General features: G+C 46.2%; 2 protein-coding genes across 2 annotated transcripts in view; both read right to left on the minus strand.

Annotated features, from left to right (window-relative positions):
* DIXDC1 (DIX domain containing 1) overlaps positions 1–21496 on the minus strand; it is a 309778-nt gene that overhangs the window by 256440 nt on the left and 31842 nt on the right. The window lies entirely within an intron of this gene.
* Positions 2364–19651, minus strand: LAYN (layilin). Its single transcript, XM_063139431.1, has 9 exons — positions 19372–19651; positions 19057–19236; positions 13280–13574; positions 10673–10830; positions 6515–6556; positions 5799–5885; positions 5384–5486; positions 3225–4627; positions 2364–2512 (listed from the first exon to the last, which is right to left on the minus strand). The coding sequence occupies exons 1-8, from the start codon at positions 19649–19651 to the stop codon at positions 4267–4269; spliced, it is 1506 nt and encodes a 501-aa protein (XP_062995501.1). The 3' UTR covers positions 2364–2512; positions 3225–4266.

A 21496-nucleotide genomic window follows, 5' to 3' on the forward strand; every position in this document is an offset into this window, starting at 1 on the left:
TGCCATGTAGTGTGAACCCAGGTGGCAGGAGTTGTTTGAAGGTTAGACAACCCTCAAATAACCCATGGCTTGTTTCACTTGGTCTCTCCTTTTTGGTTCACAGCCTGCTGTATCCCAATTACTTTAGCTACTCTGATTCTCAGTGACCCTCTCCACCTCACCCCATTCCCTATCAAGATAATAAATGTGTTTTCTGCCTTTCATCTTTCACATGTCAAATAACAAAGCAAGACAAACAAAAATATTTGTCTCTGACCCACATCTTCTTCCTTGGAGCAGCAGAATGGGGAACTGTGGCACTCAGGTTAAAAAAGAAAACCTGAACATGGCAACAAATAATGTATTGGTTGTTTGGTTTTGTTCGTTTCCAGGAATAACAGCATGGAATTCAATAAGAAAACGTTCAACATCATTGTGCAAGCAAGAGATACGTGTTGCTTATAGCCATGGTCACCATGTTCCTTTTCCCATGTGGATTTCCCAATATCATTCACTGAAATGTGACGGAAAAGAACTCTGTGAATGTTATTACATTTTCCAAAACCTGCATCTGTTTTCCTCCATCTTGTATTGTGATTCCAAGAAACAGAAATCAAACCTGTTCTTGGCTCTGGATGTGGTCTTGTCAGTCTTGGACCATTTCCAGATCAAATGTAAATCTCCCACAAGAATCAATGGTTAAAAAAAACACTAAATTAAAAGGATAAGGTATTTAATGTTTGATGACAAAGGAGAATCATTTCCCAATGACTGCCAGTTCATTCCTCTCAGATACATTGCTGTCTGGCTTTGGATGCTAATCTCAGAAGAATGTAGTTCATGAAGATTTTGGGCACCTTTGCTTTTAGCCACCTCCATCACTTGTATATGTGCTGTTGCTAGGCTCCTCGTGGTTTCTTTAAACTCTTTTTAAAACGGCACTGTAAAACACCGAAGGAACAAGAAATACAAATAAGAAAAGAGGCTAAATGCACCGAAATTCCTACTTCCCATCCATCCTATTCAGGAATCCACCAACATCCCAATAAATAGCTTTGGAAGTGTTGTAACAACTATGTAACTATGTAAGTGTTGTAACAACTAAGTGTTGTTACAACTATGTTGTAAATGAGAACTGAATTCAATATAAAGGCACAAACCTATAACAAATGGAAACTAGGCCTGTAACTAGGGACATGCCTTGTTGCCACTGGCCAGTGAGGATGTCCTTGAAGCAAGCAGTCCAAGAAACTTTAGGGAAATCATGGTTTTTAAAGGCCATATACATGTATGATCATGTACTTTCCTCTGGGGGTGTATCCACACTTCCAGGAGCAGAGATTTCCTTTCCCCCCTGCTCTTCTTTTGCCTCTACCCATGGTTATTATTTTCCTTGGGCTAGTCAGCATCCTTGGAGATCCTGACTAGCCTAGGTTCCTAATTCAGGCAAGGGCCCCATTTCTCTTCCTCTTGATATCATTCTGGATCTAGCCTTCTCATTTCTCTGGAGCCCTCCCTGCACCTTATTTGGCAAATTGTAACCACCACCACTCCGCCCATCTTCTCTTGCTCTATCATGGTCATTAGGAATAGTCTGCCAGTCCAGTGCTGGTCTGGGGTGAGATATACTAACCAACACAACCTTTCTGTAAAGATTTGTGGTGAAATAAAAACAACAACAATCCTCTGATGCATATTAAAGCTTTTGTCAGTGTTCTTGAGTTACTGTCACCATTTTAGTCTAATTCAACACATAATCCGTCATGTGCACAACACATCCCTGGTACAAGATCCTGGTATTTCTCTGTCCGTCAAGTACACATGTACAAATGTGAGTAACCTCAAATATCAGCAAATTTGAGGGACCCCCAAGATTTACAGAAGTTTGAAAAAGTTCATGAAAAAAAACCCTGTAAGGGCAGGAGAAGAATCTCTAAAACAGCTCAATACATCCTTGTTGGGCATGGAATACTGACTGATTTTTTGGGTGGCGGTGGAAACGCAATTCCAAGTGGAAGGGGGAGTGGAGTGGCCAGATATTTTGAACAAGAGCAATCCGCACTGCAACCTTTGTTGAGTTCCAGCTGCTAGAGGAAAACAACAGGGTAGAGTTTTTATTTTTAGTTATGTTATTATTTATATCCCACTTTTTTTCCTCTAGCAAGGAAGCCAAGGTGGCTTACATAGTTGTCGTCATCATCTTCCTCCTCCTCCTCTCCATTTGATCTTCACAATAACCCTGTGAAGTAGGTTAGTGTCAGTGACTGGCCCATAGTTACTCTGTGAACTTCATAGCTGAATGGGGACTAGAACCCAGCTCTCCTGAGTCTCAGGCTAACACTCTCACCACTACACCACACTGCCTCTATTTCCTTCATGTCCTGCTTGTAAGCTTCCCAGAGGCATCTATATGGCCACTGTAGGAAGCTGGATGCTGAACTAGATGGATTCTTACTCTGGCATAGCAGCGCTCATCTTACATTCTTGGGTTTTTTCCTCTGTCTTTTCATAAAGCAGCAACCTATGCTGTAATCTGCAATAGGAGGAGGCATATTAATACTTGCCTTTTTGTTCATTTTCCACTTCCAAATTGCACTACATCCCCTGCCCTCCAGGCTGCTTTTAGCCCTGGGGCAGGAAGGGAACAGCTGCCCATATCTTTTGCTCCATGGGGCCAAAAGCAGTGGTTGGAGCAATTTGGAGGTAGAAAACCAGCAGAAAGGAAAATTTGTAAAGTCCCACTTCCTTCCCAGGTTCTGGCATCCAAATGAAGCTGCAGCCTGGGCGGCTGCTTTACATTTTAAGAAGTGTGCGTGTGAGTCCATGTGATTAATACCATGTGTACCTTGAAATAGAAACATGTACATTTTCCCCTGTGGGGCAGATAGCAACTGCAGGGGAAATTCAGATCAGGAAAACTGCATGGCAAAGGCATAAAACCCTCCTTTTAAGTGTCACAACCCTGATCTGAATTCCTCCCCACTCCAGTGGCTGCATTTACAAATAAATAAATAAATAAATAAATAATAATAATACGATATCTGATCATGGAACTTCTGATGTCAGTTCTGGTTTGACCCTAAGGTGACACACTGGTGCATCAACCCTGGTTTCTGCCATAACTGATTATTACAGGTTGTGCCGCTGTGTGCGTCCAATCCACATTATTTATTTATTTATTTATTACATTTCTATACCGCCCAATAGCCGGAGCTCTCGGGGCGGTTCACATTACATTCACTAACCTTTCGTGGTAATCCTACCCACATCAGGACTTGTAGGAATACAGCTGTGCTGGTTTTCCACACGCTTGCTGGCAGCTTGCAGGGCAAAAGAGCCAACAGTATGTCAGGAGGTGGTCACTTGTTTCCTCCAGAATTAAGTGACCGGTGTTCAACCTTTCTGTCAAGGCAGACGAGCAAACCCAACACAGAAGTCTATTGTACAACAGCCTCTAAGGACACTTTAAAAATGCCTTCTTGACAAGGGCTCCCTTCAGATGCAGATGTTTCTGATGTTTTGGGTTTAGCAGTATCTTTCCAAATGACTGGGATAGAGAATGCAGTCATTCCTAGGGTAAAATGCATTGCCTATGCAGACATTGTAAGTTCTTTCATATTTCAGGTCCTTGGAATAAGTGTTTTTGTTTAATGTCCAGCGCCCTGTACAGACTGTTTTATTGGTTTTGATGGAATTTGTTTCCATATCATGCGTCATGAGGGATGGAGAATAAGAAAGTAAACCGGGTGGATAAGAAAAGCAGAAAACGACAGAGGAACAACCCCCTCCTTGCTGGAAAATCGTTGACTCTCAGGCTGATAAAACAGGTAAAGCTGGGAACTGGGCAGCTGGTAAAAGCCAGGTGGTGATGGAGACAGCCTGCTATACCTGTAGTATTTTTAGCTGTGGAGCTGGAAAAAACACCACAAATCCCATCTGGGATTAAGCAATTAAAAACAACAACACAGGAGTTTTAATTTAGGTGCATGTTGTTACGATGCAGAAATACTGTCAAGTTGTAGATTATTAGGAGATGATGTACATCTGACAAGGAATGGAATCGAGATCCCAAAAGGCCATTTCTTCAATTGAATAAAAGCTCTGCATACATATATAAAACATGTTCCCTCGTGTTCCACTTTCAGGAAAAAACACACGTCCTCATAAAACCCTAAGCATTGCCAAATGCAGACCCACATTCCTTTGCATACAAGGGACATGTCTCTGTGTGTCAGAGCTGGTGTGAATGGGATCATTTCCCTTTGCTTCGTATCCCAAGTGTCATCTTTAGTATCCATAGATTTCATTTTCTACCCAGGCTGACTCCTTGCTTCGCCCTACTCTGTCATTGCAGAGTTCATATATATCATTGGTGACAAATCCACTTTCAGTGCTAGCCAATGTCACAAAGCCACTCTCTGAGTTATTGACAGCCATATTATCATAGTCTCCAGAAAGATCATCAGGATTATCTTCTCCATGACGGGCCCGGAAAGAAGAATTCTTCATTTCTGGTCTGGTCCCAGCAAGATCGGCTTCTGATTGTTTTCGAATTACATTGTGTATCTCTAAACTGGGGCTGGTCTGCCTTTTGGGGGACAACCAGGTGTCACGTTCCTTCATGTTCACCTCTGTTTGCTCCCGTCTCCTTGACAGGGAAAGAAATAAAATGTATTAACTTCTGTCCATCTTCCACTGTAGCATGTCATACTTCCTTAGCAAGAAACTAACGTAATGGTGCCATTGCAGAGAAAGCAATAATAATAATAATAATAATAATAATAATAATAATAATAATAATAATAATATACAAGATTGATGACCATGTAAAGGAATGGTCACTTCTGTGTTGGAGCATGATCCAACAATTGGACCTTAAAAGCAGCAAGGAAGGCAAGGCAAGAGATTAACATTCTTTATCCACAAGCAGAATTTGACCATGGGCATGTCTACAACAGCCCTATATCCCGGGATTGTCTTGGGATTGTTCCTGTGCATCCAAATGCCACACAGGGGATATCGGGAGCAGGCAGGGACGATCCTTTCATTTTCCTGGGATAACCCTTAGGTGTAGAAAGGGCCCACGGAATCAGACACAAGCTAGCAACAGGGAGGACACCTAGCATTAATAACAGCAGGAACTTCAGTAGTACAGGAACTGGGTGCTGGCCAAGGTGCTGAATCACATATACCTGTGTGAGAATTTATCCGGTGCTTTGCAGAACAGGATCGGTGCCATGCCAAGGACATCTGAAAGTGATTCCCTGGGCCACCTCACTTGTTTGCCGCAACGAAAACATTTTACCACTTTATGTACATCTGCAGCTCACCATGGGCACAACCACAAAGATGTCTAATGGGCACTAGTAAAACGTTTTGCATAAAGCCTCGCACTTTGACTTGCCTCTTTGCATAAAGCCAAAAGATGAAAATGGCTGTGATGACCAAGAGGAGCAGCAGCACAGGAATGATGGGGACTAAGATGTACTCAAGGCTCCAAACGGATTCTGCGGGAGAAAAAGAAAAAAAAAGTTCTGGCACTTAGGGGGTGAGGGGAATATGTACGGCATTGATTTCCATGAAAGTTGATGAGCTCCAAGTTTTCTAACGGCAGAACTTTGACATTTTTCATTTCAATTTTGGAGAGATGTGTGTGTGTGAGTTGGGGCAGGGGAGAGCTGGCCATCCAACATAAGACATAATGAGCACAACTACCAGTATGCTTTAAAAATCTCTGCTGCGTAACAAAGAAACCCTTCCATTCTTTGGGTAATGGAGAACGGCAATGAAGGAGAGAAATGATGCTGGCTAGTGTTTACCTTTCGCATCTTTGAGGGTTGTATTTATCATATCTTCTTGAGTGGGTTCTTCTGGAGAAGTGAGTGTAGAAGACTCCCTTACAATCTCTAAAAAAGAAATCTGGGTGTTAACAATACAAGCAGTTTTCTTGGACAATGAATCATCTGAGAGGAGGAACCCCTAACATTTATGGGGAGGGCCTATCTGGAAGGCATAGCTTGGCAAGCTATGCCTTTCAGATGTATTGGGTTGCATCTCCTATAATTCCTGGCCACATGGCCAATGGCTGGCTGGGAATTAAGGGAGTTACAGGCCAACACATCTGGAGGGCAACAGGTTGAGGAAATCTGGGTTAGTGGTAGAACCCACATTTCACATTGCATCTCCGGTTAAAGAATGCCCTCTGGTAATACAGCTGGGAAGCGCTCTCTCTCTCTGAGACTCTGGAGAAACTCAACCAGTCTCCATCCTTGACTAGATGGATCAATAGTCTGGTAAGGTGGCCACATATATTCATAAGGATAGATGAGACGAATGTCCTTCCTTTTCTATATGTCTTGGCCCACAGCCATCATTTGGATTGGGTTTAGATTGGAAGAAGAAGAAGAAGAAGAAGAAGAAGAAGAAGAAGAAGAAGAAGAAGAAGAAGAAGATGAAGAAGAAGAAGAAGACAACCCTAAACGTGTCAAGAGAGACAACCCCTGCATGCACTCTTACTGATGTAAAAAGAAATTACCTGGTTGAGAGGTGTTCATTTCAGAGGCAACAGTTGGCTTTTCTGCAAGGAAACAGACGCACACAAATACATCTTTTCTCCTACAGTTGGTTACAATATGAGCTTTTAAAGCTCAGCTAAAATCTTTTCTTTTTTCTAAAGCTTTTAAAACTTGATTTTGTTCTGACTTTTATACTGTTAGTTTTACCCTACCCTGTGCCTGTTTGGTGCATTCTCTTCCCCTTCTTATTGTTTTATTATGATTTTATTAGAATGTAAGCCTATGCGGCAGGGTTTTGCTATTTTATTGTTTTACTCTGTACAGTACCATGTACATTGATGGCGCTATATAAATAAATAATAATAAAATAATAATAATAAACATGGAGAAAAACCAATCAGCAATGTTGACAGCAAGAATCGAAAGCTCTGCTTTTCAGAAGCCATTCTAGATTGTGAAGGTGCAGATTCAGCCCAAGATATTTTGCTAACTCAAACATTGCACTGGCAAACTTCATCAGTACCATGTTCCCAGTGCACTGGTGTGGGTGGGTGTATGTATGTGTGGGTTGGAGTTTTTCCATGCCCAAGCTCTCTCACTCTTGAAAGGAAAACTGCTTCTGAAAAATGACTCCCTTTGGGTAACTGCCAAAAGTAGAGCTGGCAAGGGGAAAGCTATGTTTGGGGGACCTTTCAGTAGGGACCCGAAACCCAGAATACTTGCCCGTATCCTTAAAATGGGCAACTGAAAGGTGGAAGAATTTATATAAGTTGTCTCGTCAGACTTTCTGTCTGAGCTGCAAGGTAAAGACTTTAGACAGAGAGCAGTTAGGGAATTGGTCTAGCTCTTACTCAAGGCAAACTGTCACCCCTCTGCCCAGGTCTCTCTGGATCCTGCTATTAGCCGGAGGCAGCCTGCTTTATTGGTTTTGGCGATATTAGGCCCAGCTCTAAGAGCTTTGGTAGGGCAGCAGATGGCTCACAGAACATGTCTTTGAGGGGTGGGGTATTTTGTGGGGGCCTCTGGAAACTATATCTATTAAGCTTCCCATAAAGCATTGGGCACAACCCCCTGGTAAAATTCAGTTATATGTTTTTATGTTGCGTAAAATATAGTTACATGATTTTGTTGCATTAGTGTAAACTGCTTAGAGATTTTATTATATTAAGCGGTATATAAGTAAAGGGCCCATTCAGAAGACACCTTAAACCATGGCTTTAACTATGGTGGTTAAGCCAGAAAGCCAGGCTGTGTTCAGAAGACACCTTAAATGACTGCTTTAACCACTGTGAATAAGGCTTTTTGCTTTATTCAACGTAGTTAAAGCTGTGGTTTAAGGTGTCTTGTGAACACAGCCTGGCTTTCTGGCTTAACCGCTGTGGTTAAAACCATGGTTTAAGGTGTCTTCTGAACAGGGCCATAATGAATAAGAACGAATGAATGAAGTCTCCATGCCCTACTGTAACTAATAACCACAATAATTCTTCCCTGTTGAGCCCAACTTCCTTTCCCTTCCTTTGCTGTCTCCCTTGCGTCGATTTCTCGATTGCAAGGCCCTCAGGGCAGAGACCTGCCCACTCATGCTTCATAAAGTGGCATATACCTGAGTGGTGATATGTACATAAATAACTAAGTGAAGAAAAATGAGAAGGCTGTGGTTTAGAAACAACAATAGTATAATAAGAGTGATAACACTCAAACCACAAAAACATCAAAACAACTTTCATAGATGAATAATTCAAAAACTTTACAAATGTACAAAGAACAGGCACATCAACAATATTTCTAGGATGTTCACATCAACATTCACAACAAAGCCTGCAATATAAACTCCTAATATACGTATAATGAATTATTCACAAATAGCGTCTATATATATATATATATATATATATATATATATATATATACACACATACACAGTAGTCCGGTACAAATAGCTGTTTCGAAGACTCTTCCTCAGTATGATGCAACTGGTTTACAAAAGGAGCCACGGCTACACAATTAGAAAGGAACCCACCAGGGTTTATCACCATATCATTACGTCCTCAAAGCCGACAGTAATGCTCTCAGAGTAATAGTGTAGCCGTGGCTCCTTTTGTAAACCAGTTGTGTCATACTGAGGAAGAGTCTTCGAAACAGCTATTTGTACCTACTGTATATATATATAGTATATATATGGACTACTGTATATATATATATATAGAGAGAGAGAGAGACGCTATATGTGAATAGTTCATTATATGTATAATATTAGGAGTTTATATTGCAGGCTTTGTTGTGAATGTTGATGTGAACATCCTAGAAATATTGTTGATGTGCCTGTTCTTTGTACATTTGTAAAGTTTTTGAATTATTCATCTATGAAAGTTGTTTTGATGTTTTTGTGGTTTGAGTGTTATTACTCTTATTATACTATTATTAACATAAATAACTAAGCAGCAGCTTATTAATTATTACAATTATTATATTTGGTTTCGATGGGTCTATGCTCTTGGGCGGCAGGGAAGTAGTAGTTTAAAGTTGAGTGTGTTGGTCTGTTTAATCCCCTCAAGAAAGCCACTTACATCTCCTTGTGTGGCCTTTGTTTTTGGTTGAGAAGGAGGCTTCACAGCCTTTTCTCCCTGTGTGGTTGTTTTGTCTCTGGGCATCTGGCCAGAAAACAATTATTTGGAGAATAGGCAGGAGGCTGTATCTAACATAGCGAGGGGAATGCTTTCTTCTCTTTTGCCCTTGCCTTTATGTATGGGGTGATGTTATGCTTGATTTTAATATACTTAGGGTGACCATATGAAAAAGAGGTCAGGGCTCCTGTATCTTTAACAGTTGCATATAAAAGGGAATATCAGCAGGTGTCATTTGTATATATGGAGAACATGGGGAAATTCTCTCTTCATCACAGCAGTTAAAGTGCCAGAGCTATACTAGAGTGACCAGATTTAAGAGAGGTCAGGGCACCTGCAGCTTTAACTGTTGTGATGAAGAGGAAATTTCACCAGGTTCTCCATATATACAAATGACACCTGCTGAATTTCCCTTTTCAATACAACTGTTAAAGATACAGGAGCCCTGTCCTTCTTTTCATATGGTCACCCTAATATACAGTCAATTTCAAAATGCCCTATACTTGGTCATGATTTGGAGTAAGTGTCAAACTCCAAATATTTGGACACAAAATTTAACATCTTTTGAAAATTGCAGCTGATAAAGTGTTGCTTTTCACTATATTTCAAATTATGGTCAGACGTGCAAACAAAAGCTATAAACATGCATAGGGTTGTGCCCTTAATGTAGGGTGACCCTATGAAAAGGAGGACAGGGCTCCTGTCTCTTTAACAGTTGCAAAGAAAAGGGAATTTCAGCAGGTTCCCCATATATACAAATGACACCTGCTGAATTTCCCTTTTCAATACAACTGTTAAAGATACAGGAGCCCTGTCCTCCTTTTCATATGGTCACCCTACTTAATGAGAACAATTTTGTTCTTGGGGGAACTCAAGGGATAGAATATACTGCACTCTTTATAGGGAGGCCAGAAAGAGGATGATTCTTCCTTCATTAAGAACTGTAATTGGAAGATCCATAGAAACTTTATATCATTTAGTTTAATTCAGGACTTCAACTACGTTACTGATAAAGTAACTAAACTCCTTCTATCTTCCATACAAATTAGGAATAGATGGTAAAATAAGAACTTTTTTTGAGTACTTAATTTTGGTAAAAATTATCTGTATTCTTTTCAAAGTATTTTTTTCTGTTTGTTTAAAATTTTTATTGTTTGAGAGCATAATATATCTGGGAGTCTGGTTTAATGAATTCTCTTCATGGGACAGTCACTGAATGGCTCTCAAGAGTCCTGACTTTTAATCTGTTCAGGACATTAAGAGTGCCATCCCATGTGTATCTACTCAGAAATAAGTCCCACTGAGTTCAATGGGACATGGTCCCAGGTAATTGTGCAGATGTTTGAAGTCAATTTCCCCCCTCTAGGAAGGGCTGGACATTTGGTGACTATTAAAACCTTTCTGGGATAAGTACTTGCCACAATATTATATGGGGTTGGTTAGGTGTTTGGTCTGACCAGCGTGGCTCTTCTTATGATCTTATTATCCCTTGGATACAAGAAATATCCCAAACCACAAATGATCGAGCACTGCACCAAATTGCACCACATTTACCCTGGGAGTATTTGCAGATGAAATTGTTCCTCATGTTGCACCTGTCGTCGTTCCACTGAAACATGTAAGGGCCCCCATCGCCGTCGGGTGCAGAGGGCTGGTGATACATCACAACACAGATTTCACCTCCACAGGAGGGCTCATCTGCATACCAGTTACTGGGGAAACAAAGGAGACGATCCGGTGAATTGTTTTCCCCTGCAGGATCAAATTCCTCCCCGTTAAGGACGTATCTCAGAGCAGAGAAATGTAAAATGAAGCAAATCCATTTGCAGGAACTTTTTTTTGCTTGGTACCTGCTCCACTTATTTATGTCAGTCTTCCCCAACTGGGGTTCTTCAGGTATGTGGGACTACAACTCCCATCACTCAGGCCAGTATGGCCAATGTCCTGCTAGCTGGAGATGTGCCAGGTTGGGGAAGCCTTGTTTATGTGTATGAAAGAGAGTGGTGGGGGTGGCCAGGAGCTGTCAAAGCTAGCAGCAGGAAGCCACACACCTGGGCACGGCTACCCTGTAGGGCTACAGGTTGAAGCATCTCCCTAGGCAGGAAAAGGTTCCCAAGAACTGGAGCAGCTCCTCCCATTCAGGCTATTGGCTGTCCTCAACAGGAAGGCCTATAAAAGTTTCCTGTTCAGGCTGGAGATTAGCTAGGTCAAGGCTGGGGAACATGTGGCTTTCCTGGTGTTGATGGCCTGGATCTCCCATCAGACCTAGCCAGTATAGCCAATGGGGAGGGATGAGGATGAAGATTTACTACATTTCTATTCCACCCATTAGTGAAAGCATTCTAGGCGGTTTACAAAAGATTCGAAACTTAAAAATACAATATAAAACATAATATAAAAACTATTTACATAAAAAGCCCCATTTATAAAACAATCAATACTAACAATTTCCAGGATCAGTAAAAGCCCTATCAGATGCTGTCAATTGCCTGGGAGTAGAGGAAAGTCTTAATCTGGCACTGAAAGGATGACAACGTTGGTGGCCGGTGGATCTCATTGGGGAGAGTGTTCCATCATGGAAGTTGCAGTCCAAAAACATCTGGAGTGCTACATGTTTCTCATCCCTGGCCTAGGCAATAGAGCTCTTTTCTGGCTTAGCCTTGAGAACAGAAGTCTAAGGGGAGATAGGATAGCACTTTCCAAGTACCTAGACTCTAGGGTTTTCACACAGAAGAGATTGCAACCTGTTCTCTAGCATCCAAGCCTGTGGGGGGGGGCACAATATAACAGGCTTAAGTTATGGGAGGGCAGAGTTCAGGTGAACATCAGGAAAAGAATTCCTAATGTGAGAGCTGTCAGACAATGGAACCAACAGCCCGGGGAAGTGGTTGAGTTCTTCTGTGCTGGAGGTCTTCAGGCACAGACTGAACAGCCATCTGTCAAGGATGCTTGAAACTAGTTCCCTGCATTGAGCAGGGAGTTTGACTCAATGGCTTATATGGCCCCTTCCAACTCTATGATTCTACAAAGTAATTTGCCTCTGTACCTCCTGAGGTCCAGGGAGCAGAGCTCCCCCACCCAATTGGGTCATCACATCACATCAGTCCATTGGTTTCTGTTCACCACTCTGCTGCTAAGATCATCTTCTTGGCTTGCCGTTCTGACCATGTTACTCCACTTCTGAAATCTCTTCATTGGCTTCCAATTCACTTCAGAATCCAATATAAACTTCTCCTGTTGACCTACAAAGCTTTTCACTGTCTAGCTCCTTCCTATCTTTCCTCTCTCATCTCACACTATTGCCCGGCTCGTGCTCTTCGCTCCTCTGATGCCATGTCTCTCACCTGCCCAAGGGTCTCCACTTCCCTTGCTCGGCTTCGTCCTTTCTCTTCGGCTGCCCCTTACGCCTGGAACGCTCTTCCAGAACATTTGAGAACTACAAGCTCAACCGCAGCTTTTAAAGCTCAGCTGAAAACTTTTCTTTTTCCTAAAGCTTTTAAAACTTGAATTGTTCTGACTTTTATACTGCCTGTTTGGTGCATTCTCTTCCCCTCCTTATTGCTTTATTATGATTTTATTAGAATGTAAGCCTATGCGGCAGGGTCCTGCTATTTATTGTTTTACTCTGTACAGCACCATGTACATTAATGGTGCTATATAAATAAATAAATAATAATAATAATATACCAACTCCATGTTAGGTAGGAGAAAGCAATAACTGAGTCAGGAAGTAAAGGGCCTGACAGGGGCCTGCATTCCCAACATGGCACTGTAGTCCACACTGCGGATGTGGGAGGGCTCTCTGGAAGGACCAATATCTTTCCTACGAGGACATTTCTGTCGGAAACTTGCACAACTCCTGACATCCTTCTAGTCAGCAAGGACAGGCAAGGGAATAGAATAGCCTGAACACCTCCACACAGTATGTGCCAACTGAAGGATCTATCTGCACCCAGAAGGCATGCCTAAACAAAGCAAGCAAGACACAATGGCAAAAGCCCAAAGGCCTTCTCCAGGGAGTTGCATGAAAAAACCAATGCTTCCTCAAAGGATGAAGCTTATTTACAAATGGGAAAGAATCTCTGTTTTCTAATCCCTCACGCTATTACTTGCTAAATTATTGGGAGAAATCTTACTCCCACTTCCTAACCATGGACTTACTGAAATGTGGATGAACTCCCATCAGTCCAGGAGTACAAGCTTGGGCAGTCAGTGCTGTTGCCCAGGTCATCTTCTCTTGTAAGTCCAATCCAGAAATCACCATCAGAGGCTGATAAACTCCCAATAATCTTCTCTATCAGTTTTTGTTCCGAGTGTGATTCAATACTGACTAGGTCTCCTCCGTCTCTTCTGCAGGACTGAAGGGCTTCATTAAAGCCGACCCTGCGCAGGACATTATGAAAGTAAACAAATTTGTAGCATGGTCTCTGGGTTCCTCCCCGGCAGATGACTTGACCTGCACAAAGAGAAACAAACCCATTAACTGAGATTGGGAGGAAAAGATAGTGAACAGTTGTCCCCGGATGAATTGCATGTTGTATGGAATTGGTCTTTCAACACTCAAAAGGAACTAACATTGGTTTGAGTGGCTCCAAAGAGCTCAAATTCTGCATATTGAAAGAGCCTATTATGAGCAAACAAGTGCTATTTGATTATTTAGGCTCATTCAGTCTCGTTCACATTTATGGACATTTCATGGGCTGGCCCTACCATTACGCAGAATGAATCAGTCACCTTAGGCAGCAGATGCTAGGAGATGGCAGCAAGGTGTGTTATAAGAAAGACCTGTGTGACATATGGCTTGCTCTCCATCTCCAGGTGCAGCAGAGGATGCTGTCCCAACATGAGTGTTGAAGACAAATTCATGTGCCAGTTGGGTTGGCTTTTGTATGGGCCAGGGTTGCCGTCTTGTTCTTTGCCTGAGGCAGCAAAATATCTTGGGACAGAGTGAGTTTTGTATGTAGAAGTTTCCAGATTCAAAACCTGGCATCACCAGGTAGAGCTGAAAAGGTACACCTGAATGAAGCACTGGAGAGCTTCTGCTAATCAGGGCCAGATCTACACGTCGTTGCGAAGGCGCTTCCGTGCGCCTTTTTTAAAGACGTACCTAAAAGAAGCGCCTCTTCCTTTACTGTGTGTACTGTGAGCTAGGCAGCGCCGCCCATTCAAAGACGCTGCTCTGGCCACTTTCCCCTCGCGTGTTCTTCCATTCGAATAATCCCCCCTCCCACCCGGAGGCTCTTCTGGCGTGTCCCGGCGGCGGCGGCTCCTCCTGCAAAACACTTCTCTCCCTTTGTGTGTTTGTATTCGCGTTTGCGTGTGCGTGTGTGAGCACACACCGAAGAGAGTCCCGGGGAGATGACACCGCGGGGGAGAGCGAGAGGCAGGAGCTGAACTCGTCCGCCGCGCACACGCAAACGCAAATACAAACACACTGAGGGAGAAAAGTGTTTTGCAGGAGGAGCCGCCGCCAGGACGCGCCAGAAGAGCCGTTGGGTGGGAGGGGGGATTATTCGAATGGAAGAACACGCGAGGGGGAAGCGGCCAGAGCAGCGTCTTTGAATGGGGAAGAGATTCTTCCGCAGGCGGCGCTGCCTAGCTCACAGTACACACAGTAAAGAAAGAGGCGCTTCTTTTAGGTACGTCTTTAAAAAAGGCGCACGGAAACGCCTTCGCAACGACGTGTAGATCTGGCCCAGGACAGACATCGCTGAGCTAGTTCGTCCAATGGTTTGACTCAATATAAGCCTCCTATACCTCAGTATAAGGGACCTCTAAATATATATCATCAGCTAGTCTCCGCCTCATGTATTTCACAATATGCATCTATTTATTTACTTACTATATTTAGTAGACTCCCAACAAATGTCATTCTCTGGCTGACATACATAGGGAAAGTGATGACACATCTGTCGGAGTGGGTCATTTTAATTACATCCCATATGGCCAAGCTTACCCAGTGTTTATTTCTGCTGAGGCAAATGGTTCTGCTCTGGGAAGCCAATCGCAGGATGCGCGTTTAAAGACAAGATGTTTGAAATCTCAGTGGTGCAAATGGGTATTTCTAAACTAGAATTTGAGGGGGGTCTCTGTTCCCCCTCTTCCCCAAAGTATAAAGCTGAACCCGCACGGCACTCCATTCCATCCCAAGGTTCTGAATACAATGCAACACCCTCATCTGATTACTTGGAATTACTTGTGGAAGGCAGACCAGAGAAAATGCTGAGCACAGCAAAAAATAGCCTAGTCACCATCGATAATGTGACACACATGCAGCTTTGATGAAAGATGCTACCGCGGAAGAATCAGAACAGCAGCTGCGAAGAGAGCCACAAAAAGGGACCATTACTTTAATAGAATTGGCATCAACCGAGCCTGCAGAAAAGCCACAGCTAAAGAGTGGGCTGCTTTGGAGCAATTCAACTAATTCCCCCCCCCCCCCCCCCCGCAACAACCTGGCAAATCGTCTGTGTTTTATCAGCGAAATGTGAAGTTATTTTTAGCAGAGGCAAGAATGCAATGCTGGCGATTGCAGACCAGACAGTGCTACAAGTCCAACTGTCCAACCAGTGATCTCACTTTTCCACATATTGGAGAGAAATCCACAAAGCTAAAGATATATTGGGTTGGATCCAGACTTAGTTAAACTTAGACTTCAGTGGGACTTCATTAGTCATGACTACCTTATGTCCCCTTGACTTAAAAGGTTTAGCCTGAGCATGATGGAATCTGGATGCAACCCACCCATTTCCCTGTAAAAATCCAAGCTTCTAACTGGTTCCTCTAGAACAACAATAGGGCAAGTATTTTAGTGCTAGCAGCACAGGTCCAATTCCCTGCTTTGAGTGAATTTGGGGAAGTGGAAGAAAGAAGGAAAGAAAAATCCTGGGCTACCTCATATTTATAAGTAGGAACACCTCCCCCTCTCCTCAAATATTTTTGAAATTTGCCCACTTGCAGAAGTCAACAAATATTGCTTCCTTTTTCATGGGCCACCCCACGGAAGTGTGTGTATGTGTGTGGATCTTCAGCTCAGCTTTATGCCAAAAGCACATTGCTTGTGTTGTTTTCACCATGTTCCAAATGGTAGCAGTTACTGGCTATGTATCTTCTGTTCATGAATGCCAAAAGCAAATGCCTGTAACATTTAAATTAATGGGGCGGGAGAAGAAAAGAAGAAATGATGACTTTTAAAAAGAAAAATGTATTAATCAAATAATTTTAGCTTGCGCTATTGCGTTACTCTGGATTGATTTTTACATTGCCTACATTTCGTTTCCCGATTCTGCAGGCTGCAGGCAGGCTGCAAGAGACACAGGCAGTTTTAGTGGTATGGGAAGGGCAGGCAAATCCACCCAAAGCAGGCAGTTCTGCCTGACGAGTACACAACAACTGGAGAAACTTTGGTAGCCTTTATTTTCAGATGCTTCGCATAGCCAGCGAAGAGAAAGAATTTATTTAAGGAGTCTTAAGAAGGGAAGCAGGAAATAGATGTATATTCTGAGAAGATGCCTAAAATGCTGTTGTGCTAGAATGGTCAGCCCACTGTAGAATATTTCTAGCTGGAATAATTCTGTGTGGAGATATTTCTAGCACTGTAGAGTTACTATCGTTCTCGCTAAAGGCGCGCCATTTCCAGTGGCTGATTTCTGAAAATTCCTGGAACTCTCAAATTTGCAAAGGAAATGAAGGCCTGCATACTGAATCTAGTAGCAGTCCTGAGAGTAGAGGAATAGCGCAGGGATGCAGAAGCTCAGGCTGTGGGGCTCTCAAGATGACCACATTCCTTCCTCTGACCCCACTCTCTTTCCCTCAACCACCAATAATTTGGTGGTTTCCTGGGTTTTGTGAGGTTTTTTTCACCTTCCTAAAAGCTGGCAATGCCTCTCCTGGGTTCACACCACACCACACTCGAGAACTGAGTATGTGTTGAGTGTGTGTTGTCGTTGAACCGTGGATTGTTGTTGAAACACCGATTATCGTGTTGTCTGAACCCTGCTATGAAAAACCATGGTAACCAGAAACAACCCACACTTCACAACCCGTGGGTTGTTTGTGGTTAACAGACCATGGTTTGTTAGCATGGCTAGGTTCAGACTTGATCACCCACATTTCAATGACAACCCATGGTTCAACTCCAACCCACACTCAATCCTTGAGTGTCGGTTATCTTGTTATGTGAACCCAGTCTTGGTTACTGGCAGTATGTGTTTTAAGCACTGGCGGTTTTGCCCCTCCCCCTTTTGCTTTTGGCCCCGCCCATTACTGGAAGGCTGAAAGAAGTCCAACGGCCCTGCTAGAGTGTCTCAGTGGCCCTGGAGAGGCATTCTACGTGCACCTGTGCCAAAGAACATCTTACTAGCACTTTGTGTGCTAAACAGCACTTGATGGAAAGGCCCGTACCTCGGTGGTGAAGCACCTGTTTGGCATGCAGCAGGTGCCCCACTTATTTATTTATTACTGTACTTATTAACACTATTTACACATCACTTCATATTAAGAACATCAGAAGTGCCCTGATGCTGGATCAGGCCAAGGGTCCATGTAGTCCAGCGCTCTGTTCACACAGTGGCCAACCAGCCATCGGCCAGGGATGAACAAGCAGGACACGGTGCAACAGCACCCTCCCGCCCATGTTCCCCAGCAACTGAAATATATGTATCTCCAAGCTGTTCAAACGCCGTCACCTCCAGCTCCAAACGGATTCTCATGCAGACCCTGGAGCTGCAGCATCAGCATCAGCAGGGAGAGCCGACATGGGCCAGGAGGTTGACTCAGTGTAAACAGTTTCCCTGTTCTTTCTTCCAGTGCGGATCCCCAGAATTGAAAACAGGTTCCTGGGCTTGATCTCAGGCTCGCATCAAGCTCCGCCAAGAGTGAAGGTTGCCCACCAAGAGGTCCTGGAGAGTCTTCCCCTCTACGTGCCAAGGACAGCAAAGCCCCTGGCGCCCTGCCCTTCCCCTCCCCTCGGCCCAGGCCCAGCCTGGGGCTGCAACACCCCACCCCACCCCACTTCGCCTTCCCCGAAGCAGCAGCAGCCCGGATTGGCGCCTGGAGGGCATCCCAGTTCCTCGGCTGCGTAAACACCCAGGGCTTCCACTGGGGTTCGGAAGCGCAAGACTTTCTGCAGCAAGCCCCCCCCTCCAGCCCCCCCCCCCGCTCTCTTTCAACCCAGGCGCAACCCCACTTGGCGCATCTGCCTGACCAAGCCCCGCCAGCCACATGGGCCAGGGCGCAAGCCAAGGCTCCCTCCCCACTTTTCTGGAGGCAGCCCCGCGCGCAGCTCGGGCGGCTGAAGGCTCGCGCCTGGCTTCCACCGACTTTGGAATGGAGTGGGGGGGGGGGCGCGTCACCGTGCGTTTCGTCGCCCCCTCCTCGCCGCGCAAGGCCGGTGCCGTGGCCGGCCAGCCCTGGGGCCCACGCCCCGCAGCTCGCTTCGATCAAGGGGACCTTCAGCGAACCCGCCGCGGCAGAGAACACACGCAGGGACCGGGGAGGTGGGGAGGTGGGGGGACGGACGGGGCAGGCGGGCCAACTCCCCTGTGGCAGCACCGTCGATGTGCAGTCATAAAAGTGGCATCGTGGGTGGGGGAGGGGCCTGCCCCCCACTTTGGGCACGGAGGCGGCTCTTCCCGCCCCTCTCCTCCGCCCCCCTTTCTCAGGGCTCCCTGCCCCGGCCCCCCTCCCGCAAGGGACTGGTCCCCACCCCCCTCCCCTCTCGGCTCCCCAGTCCAGAAGGGGCGGCAGCTGCCGAGTGTCCTCCCCACTTCCCGGGGCGCTGCCCCCCCGCCTCTCCGCGCACCCCGATCCCCACCGCGCAAAACGGGACTGGGTGTGGGTGTGGGTGTGTGGGAAAGCCGCCCCGTTCTTCCCGCCCGGGACGCCCCCCTCTCCCGGACGCGCTCGGGACCGGGACGGCTCCGAGGCAAGGCACTCACCGCCGGGCAGCCGCGTCCCCTGCGCGCTCGCCGCTCCGCACACTGTGGCCGCCGCCGCCGCCGCCAGCAGCAGCAGCAGCAGCGCCCGGGCAGCGCGCCCGCCGCCTGCGCCCAGCCGCATGGCCCGCCGGCGGTGCAGCGGCAGCAGGAGCAGCGGCGGGGCGAGAGCAGCGCGCCGAGCTGCAGCCGAGCGTCTGGCACCGGCCGAGGCAGCAGCAGCAGCAGCAGCAGCAGGAGCGGCGGCGGCGGCGGCGGCGACTCCGCCTCCGGGCCCGGGGCCAGGCGCGGGGAGGAGGAGCTCTGGCGGCGCGCCACCCTGCCCCGGGACGGACGCTTCCCAGACGGCTTGCTCCCCGAAGCGGACTTCTCGCATCTGGCCGAGCTGATGGGGAGGACCGAGGCCCCCGGGTTCCCACGTCCGCCCTGGCCCACAGCAGCGGCGGACAGCCAGCCAGCGAGCGCCTTTCTGCAAAGCGCATTGGGCAGCCAGCTCCTCCGGGTCTTTCACGCCGGGGTTCCAAAGCCGGAGTGCAGCTGCAGCTGGCAAAAAAAGCAGCCTAGTTTGCAACAGGTGAATAGGAGACTCCTGAATCATCCCTCAGGCGGCGGCACTACTAAGTTGAGGCCGGGGCACATAAGCCGCAACCAGGGCTGGTGCCAGACTATTTTGCGCCCTAGGCAGGTGAGCTGCTTTCACCCACTCACCCCCACCCCAGCGTACCTGGGTGCGGGGCGCCATCTCGCCCGCCTAGCCGAAGCAAAGCCAGGACACTGGGGTGGGGGCAGCGGCTTCGGAATGGTGCGCCTGGCCGGAAGCCGTTCTGGGAGAGTGACTTCTGGGTGCGCCGTTCCAAAGCCGCTCGCCCGCCCCAGCGTCTTAGCTTCACTTCAGCTGGGCGCCCACCCAGCCAAAGCGAAGCCAGGATGCTGGAGTGGGGCAGGCGGGCGTGGCTTCATTTTGCCTGGGTGGGTGCCCGGTCGAAGCAAAGCCAGGACACTGGGGTGGGTGGGCAGCTTCGGAATGGCGCACCCGTAAGCCGCCCTCTCAGAGCTGCTGTGGGGGAGCAGCTTCTGGGTGTGGCATTTGGCACACCCCTTACCTTGGCGCTCTAGGCGGCCGCCTGAGTGGCCTCTATGGTAGTGCCAGCCCTGGCCATAACACCATGTAGGGCATGTCTACACCAGCCCTATATTCCGGGATCATTCCTGTGCATCCAAATGCCACACAGGGGATCCCGGGAGCAAGCAGGGATGATCCCTCCATTTACCTGGGATAACCCATAGGTGTAGAAAGGGCCTCTGTCAACAGATGCAATCTGTGCAAAGGATAGAACAGAACTCCCCGTGCACCCATAGAAATTGAGCCTTTTCACGCCACCGCCGGTGACCTGGGCTGAGTGGATGCGCTTGGAGGGCTGCCTTCTGTGGCTGGTCAAGTGGTCCTTCAAACCATGTGCCACAGGTCCAGATCATGCTTTGCCACACTGCATAAAGCTTTGGGAAGCAGGCCGAGCTGAGTGGTCCGAGGCACTGAATTAGTTTGGTGAACTAATCCCACAGTGCCAGGAGCAGGAACTCCACCCTCACTCACACAAACTACGTGTCACGGTGTACTGTACACACCATCATGTGAAACAGCCCTCGGTCCCACCAGGTTTCTCTATTGCATGATGTATTTTATAAAGTGATTATCTTGAATGGGGTCATCTAAAAAAGGCCCTGGAACACGGCACCTTGTTCCAATTTCTGTTTTGGAAGCAGGAGGGAAGAAAATACATGTGTGAAAAGTTATCTTAACAACGCTTCCAGTGTCCGAATGCTGACCTTGCATTTCTCCTGCTTATTTCCTGAGGGTTCGGAAACTGCAGCGTGCTTGCTTCCTGGCTTCCCGGCCAAGTTTCCGCTTATCCAGGCTTGGAAACAGTTTTTAGATGCCAGAGTAAGGACAAAAGCAGGAACGGCCTCAAGCTGCTAACTGTATACTGCACGAGAGCTTTCAAATAAAAGCCTATATTGCGGGACTCAGTTTAAATAAACTTCCAAAGTGGACCATTTCACTTGAGGTACAAGTCGGATCTGTTGGGCTAAACACGCAACAAGGGCTGTGTGTGAGAACTTTGTAACAGATGGGGCATGTATACCGCTAGTCCCAGTAACAAATTCACACAGATAACTGGATCACTCCAACTTTGGGTAGGAGTCAGGCCACGTTCCTTCTGCTTTCCCCCCAAGATTGCTTCTCCAACCAATGACAGTAAAGGCTACTTTGCTCATAAATGCATATCGCTTGATCTCTTCTTCTTCTTCTTCTTCTTCTTCTTCTTCTTCTTCTTCTTCTTCTTCTTCTTCTTCTTCTATTTATTTATTTATATAGCACCATCAATGTACATGGTGCTGTACAGAGTAAAACAGTAAATAGCAAGACCCTGCCGCATAGGCT

The sequence above is a fragment of the Elgaria multicarinata genome, chromosome 12, assembly GCF_023053635.1.
Source record: "Elgaria multicarinata webbii isolate HBS135686 ecotype San Diego chromosome 12, rElgMul1.1.pri, whole genome shotgun sequence".
Classification (NCBI taxonomy): Eukaryota; Metazoa; Chordata; class Lepidosauria; order Squamata; family Anguidae; genus Elgaria; species Elgaria multicarinata.

Coding starts and splice junctions, on each gene's coding strand:
- LAYN (XM_063139431.1), bottom strand. CDS start 19,651: ATGATTCAGGAGTCTCCTATTCACCTGTTGCAAACTAGGCTGCTTTTT. Junction 19,237..19,371: donor AGCGTCCGTCCCGGGGCAGG/GTGGCGCGCCGC, acceptor GCTCGGCTGCAG/CTCGGCGCGCTGCTCTCGCC. Junction 5,886..6,514: donor AATGAACACCTCTCAACCAG/GTAATTTCTTTT, acceptor TTTCTTTTTTAG/AGATTGTAAGGGAGTCTTCT.